General features: G+C 34.2%; 1 protein-coding gene across 8 annotated transcripts in view; it reads left to right on the forward strand.

Annotated features, from left to right (window-relative positions):
* Positions 1-4,572, forward strand: part of LOC127161209 (sialoadhesin-like) — a 43,587-nt gene extending 39,015 nt beyond the window's left edge. For all 8 annotated transcript variants that reach the window (XM_051103849.1, XM_051103843.1, XM_051103848.1 and 5 more), the window contains 2 exons: positions 3,901-3,955; positions 4,059-4,572. In XM_051103849.1, the coding sequence (XP_050959806.1) occupies positions 3,901-3,955; positions 4,059-4,256 (253 nt within the window). In that variant the 3' untranslated portion in view covers positions 4,257-4,572. The remainder of the gene's footprint in view (positions 1-3,900; positions 3,956-4,058) is intronic.
* The last annotated feature ends 1,428 nt before the right edge of the window (positions 4,573-6,000 follow it).

Here is a 6,000-nt window from a genome sequence, read left to right on the forward strand (position 1 = left end):
AGTCATAAGGGTACATTTTTTCGAAACTGACATTTATAGATCATCTGATCCACTGGTTTGTTAGAATAGGACAATATGTGGCCAAGATACAAGTACTTAGCAATGCATATTACTAATCAAAAATTAAGTTTTAATATTTACAGTAGGAAATGTACAAAATATCTTTATGGAACATGATCTTTATTTAATATCGTAATGTTTTTTGGCATAAAAGAAAAATAGATTATTTTGACCCATACAATGTATTTTTGGCTATTGCTACAAACATACCCATGCTACTTACGACTGGTTTTGTGGTCCAGGGTCACATATGCTGTAAGACAAACCATGCACAAAATTATCAGTTAACACCATTGCTGAGAATTTCTCTTTAAATCTGCAGTGTACCAAAAACATATTTTGACACGCCCCTGTTTCCTGTTGTCACAAGGAATGTAACCACAACATAACAAGCAAGGTGTAGTCATAATGTAAATAAGAGGTTAACTGCGTAGCGTTGAGCTTCTTTAACAGAATGAGCTTGAATACATTCACTCGCGAATTCATTCTCAAAACTTCAATCGTTGATGATAGTGATAACTGCCGTTGTGTAGCTTTTACTACTTCTGAGTAAAAGTGGAGCAGTTACGAGCTGGTGTGACTAAGTGAAGACAGGGTCTAGGTGCTTAGCATATTCATAAATCTGGGTATACTCAATGAGGTAATAGTGTAGAGTTACATTCATGCCATTTTAAGACAGTTATGTGAATGGGAAAGAATTTAAATGTTATTTAGATTTTTTACGGGTTTTAAGGATGAAAATTAGTGACTGCAGAGAGACGTTAAAAATAATACCATCTGTCTTGCTTCCTCCTCATTGGTTTACGATGAATGTGTGAGACATGTTGCTGAGCTTTGGAAAGTTGTCACTGCTGTGTAAATGTGGGTGGTGATGGTTAATGGGTTGTGGTTTATGAACAAGCTCTTTTTGCAGCTTAGTTTCAGCAGATGTTCTGATTGGATTGGGAAGTCAAGTCAGGTCAAGTCTTGTGTATTTATATAGTGCTTTTAACAATACAGATTGTGTCAAAGCAGCTTTACAGTATTAAATAGGAAATAGTGTGTCAATAATGCAAAAGAACAACACTAAACACTCATTTTTCAGTTAAAGGCAGTCTATCGTTGAATTCAGTGATGTTATCACCCAGCTCAGTTAAGTTCAAATAGTATTTGTGCAATCAAGTTGATGATATCAGTGAAAATTAAGTGTCCCCAACTAAGCAAGCCAGAGGAGACAGCGACAAGGAACCAAAACTCAATTGGTGACAGAAGTGCAGAAATAACCTTGGAAGAAACCAGGCTCAGTTGGGGATGCCAGTTCTCCTCTGGCCAGACGAACCAGCAATTTGTGCCATGTTGCAGCAAAGTCAGATTGTGCAGAGGACTCATATGGTTCCCATGGTCTTGTGCCGATGACTGTCTAGGTGACGAGGTCTTCACTGGGGATCTGTCTCTGGGGCTCATCTAGATGACGTGGTCTCCGCTGACATTCAGGGCTGTAGAGATCATCTCTAGGTGCTGATCCACCATCTGGGCTGCGGTGACCCTCTGATCTGGATGCAGACTGAATCTGGTGGCTACGCTGACCTCGGAATAAGAACGAAACAGACTAATATTAGCATATTAGCGTAGATACCATTCTTCTTGTGATGCAACAAGTACATCGGGTGTTGTGGGAAGTGTTCCCAGTTCTGGTTGGCCTAATTAATGCAGCCTAACAATCCAATAACAGATTTGAATTATAGAAATGTGTTAATGTATTATGTGTAAGACAGTTTAAAGAGATGGGTCTTTAATATAGATTTATCATTGTTAGGGTAGATTGGTAGATTGTTCCAGAGTTTGGGCGCTAAATAAGAAAATGATCTGCCGCCTGCAGTTGATTTTGATATTCTAGGTATTTTCAAAGATAGTGAAGGACTATAATGTGATAAGAGCTCACTCAAGTACTGAGGAGCTAAACCATTCAGGGCTTTATAAGTAATTATCAAGATTTTGAAATCTATACGATGTTTAATAGGGAGCCAGTGCAGTGTTGACAGAACCAAGGTAATATGATCATACTTTCTGGTTCTAGTAAGAACTCTAGCTGCTCCATTTTGGACCAGCTGGAGTTTGTTTATTAAGCGTGCAGGACAACCATCCAATAAAGCATTACAATAATCTAACCTTGAGGTCATAAACGCATGAATTAGCATAGGTCGTAATTTTTGAGATGGAAAAATGTGGTTTTGCAAATGCTAGAAATGTGTCTTCTGAAGGAAAGATTGCTGTCAAATAGCACAGGAATTGACAGAGCAGCCAAGTATTAGACAGTGTTTTAGGTTATATGCAGAGGTTTTAGGTCTGATAATTAGCACCTCTGTTTTTTCAAAATTCAGCAGTAAGAAGTTACTCGTCATCCAGTTTTTTATATCAACTATGCATTCTGTTTTTCACCGGATTGGAAAGAAATATAGAGCTGAGTATCATCAGCATAACAGTGAAAGCTAAGACCATGTTTCCTGATGATATCACCCAAGGGTAACATGAAGAGTTTGGTTCCAAAACGCTATAAATCCATTTTGATTAATTTGAGTAAAAATGTGTTTTCTTTACCAAGAAAGTGGCAAGATGATCAAATTAAATCAGTATTAATAAAATTAATTTGTACTACAGAGGTGGCACAGAAGAACACAAAAGTGGCTTGTAGGTGTATTTTCAGTTGTTTAATGAGGCTCAGAGGTGGCATGAGTGCAATCAAATATATAAATTCATGTTGACATTAACGTTTTAAATATAACATTTTGAATACAGAAATATAAAATGTTTTAAATAACTGAAAAGATACTTTAAAAGTGAAACTAAAACTGCCAGTAGGTGGTGGCAAGTCACTGATTCAATTACTGAATCATATCATTCATTTGATTAGTTCGAATGGCTGATTCATTCAGGAATAAAGCAAGTCAATGGAAATTGAATCATTGACTCACTAGATTCGTTTAAAATGCACGTTCATTCATAAACGAAACACCGCTGTGTTTGAATGGAGATGCGCTGCGGCTCAGTTGTAACTTGTTTCAAACTTTTTTTGACGTCAAAATAGAGCAAAATCAGGCAATAGTGTAATGGTCAGACAACGTAAGTAACTTAATATTAACTTCTTGTTTATTTAACTGTTGTATTAAATCAATATCTCATTTACAAACTCCCTTAAAATCTTTAAAAGCTGTCACTCATCTTAGTTCATTGTGTTATAATCAACCTATTTTGTTGACCCTGGAACAACATTTAATCCAAAATTTTAATCTTGCCCACATCCCTACACCTAAACCTAAACTTACCCATGAGTAATCCCTAAAATCAGAGGAAATGATACAGTAGATGAATGACACTGATGTACAACCACCAAACGCTGATTGTAAGCCTAAACTTCATAAAAACTATAAACTGTTTTTTCAAATCTGATTGGTTAATAACAATGTTGTTCCAGGGTCAACAAAGATGTTGATCTAGGAACATGTCGTACTTGGTAAAATCAGGTTCTGCGAGAAGGGAGACTGGTGTTTGTCTCAGTTTGGAAAAGTAGGGAAAAGAACATGACAGAATAACATGCCGGATATCACATTTTTTGCGTAAAATTAAAAATTGACTTTTCAATACCGACCAGATACAATACTGATTTTGGCAGGAACTGGCGTTTGTTGCATTTTGAAACCAAACTCTTCATGTAAAATGTAATGGCCCTAGTACTGAGCCATGAGGTACTCCATACTGCCCTTGTGATTCGTATGATAACTGAATGGCAAAGCTGGAAGAATTCTTTCAGTCTTTTAGATTCATGAAAAAAAAATCTCTTTTGATGTGATGCCTTTTAAACAGGAGGAGAAAGACTAATTCATCTCAACAACATGAGGACAACAAGGGGAGTGTACAGGTGAGAGGATATGAACAAAATTGAATTTCACACACACACAATATATTTTATGTTCTGTCACTTATATTTTATTGTCTGTCCTCTTTTCTGCTCAAACATTCAGTCGGGTTCAGCTGTGCTGTATGAAAATGCTGCCGGCTTGTCTACGGTCTGCACACAGCAAGATCACACAAATGATCAGGATGTTCAATATTCATCTATTAATTTCAAGCAGTCTCACACAAAGAACACATCATCTGCACCTACTGTTGTACAATCAACCACAGATGATGTTCATTATGCTGTTGTGAAGTTCAAATGAACCTTAGCTAAGCCCCAGCTTAAAATACGCCTGCAGTACTGAACAACCCAACTGTTGCTGTGTATTGTGACTAATCATTTATTCTTGTTAAATGTCTATTAATGTCCTGTATATTGCATAGTTTTACAGAATTTACCCATATTTATTTACAAAATGTAGTGAGTGACTCAATGGGCGTCCATAGATTAAATAAATGTTCTTCGACCCTACTGTTTATTAAAAGTTCCTGAAAAAAAAAAAAAAAAATAAAAAAAGGGTATCATGGATTGCACTGCTGAAAATGGAGCTTTGCCATGACAGGAAATAATTAAATATATTAAAATTGTTTTGTGTCAGTGTCTTTATTTATTTATTGGTTGATTGATTGATTGATTGCATTACAGCTAATTTACCATCATAAAATGTGGTCACAAAACCAGTCTGGGTCAAAATGATATTTTTCTTGTAAATTTCCTACCATAATATATCAAAATTGTACCTTGGCCAAATATTGTCCTATTCTAACAATCCATACATCAACAGAAAGTTTATTTATTTAGCTTGAATATATAAATGTATAAATCTCAGTTTCAAGAAATTGACCCTTATGACTTTGTGTTCCTGGGTCACAAATAGGAATAGTGTTAATAAAGACATATTTTATCTATATTTAAATGAAATGATTCTCACTCACATTTTAAAATAATAATACTAATAATACTAATAATAATTTAAAAAAATATTTCAGCTGCATCAATGCTTAAACGTTAAAGCAAAGTTGTTTTCGAGTTGTGATTTTCTTTCTATAAACAGCATATCCTTGAAAACAAAAATGTTTTTTCTCAATTAAAATACAGTGACATATCAATGACTGTCCAGTCTGCATAATCAAACAAACAAAACAAACCACTAGTCCAAGTTTTAAAATTGACTAAATGTAAGTAGAAGCGTATTATACATTAAAGATTGCTTAAAGAACCACTTCTGTTCTGCTTATCTTTAACTTATTTCTGTTCTGTATTCATATTTTATATTTCAACGGATGAACTGTAACCACAGTGTAGTGCACAGGAAAATAATGTTAATAAAAAGCAATTTAAAAATGGGACAAGCTAGTTATTAGCATTTGTGTTAATATTTTAGGGCCAAGCAATGCTGTGTCCTTTTTAAACGCAACTTGGTAGACGTCTGAGCTGTACATTTTTTAAGCTTTTGTTTGATACAAATATTATTTATTTATATTTATTTATTTTCTTTTATTTAACTTTTTCATTCTGATCAGAAGTTTGGTGGACTCAAATTAATAGAGCATCTGATTACCTGTTAATTTATTAGGCAAAATAAGATATATTATACAATATGTTATACATTTTTACTACTGTTATTTAAAACATGTTCTCTGTTCTGTCATATTTTTTAAAATACATTTTTGTCTGTGTAGATTTCTACCTGATACTAACTGAAATATATATATAAAACAAAAGACAATAGAGTTGCAAAAATTACAAATGTTAATTTAAACTGGGCATACGGACTGCATGAATTGAGTTTTTCTGAATCTCCTTTGTCTGATTAAAAAAAAAAAAAAAAAAAAAAAAAAAAAAAAAAAAACTTCTTTGTTCAGCTGTGTCAGTAAGAAAAGAGAAGGAAACAAGGTCAGCAGAATATCTGCCACAGATGGTCTTTTAAACAGACTGTCGAAACCACAACTTACATCTGAGAAGAACAGCAACATGTAATGTAGGTAAACTTAACATTTAATTTT

The sequence above is a fragment of the Labeo rohita genome, unplaced genomic scaffold (genome assembly GCF_022985175.1).
Source record: "Labeo rohita strain BAU-BD-2019 unplaced genomic scaffold, IGBB_LRoh.1.0 scaffold_585, whole genome shotgun sequence".
NCBI lineage: Eukaryota > Metazoa > Chordata > Actinopteri > Cypriniformes > Cyprinidae > Labeo > Labeo rohita.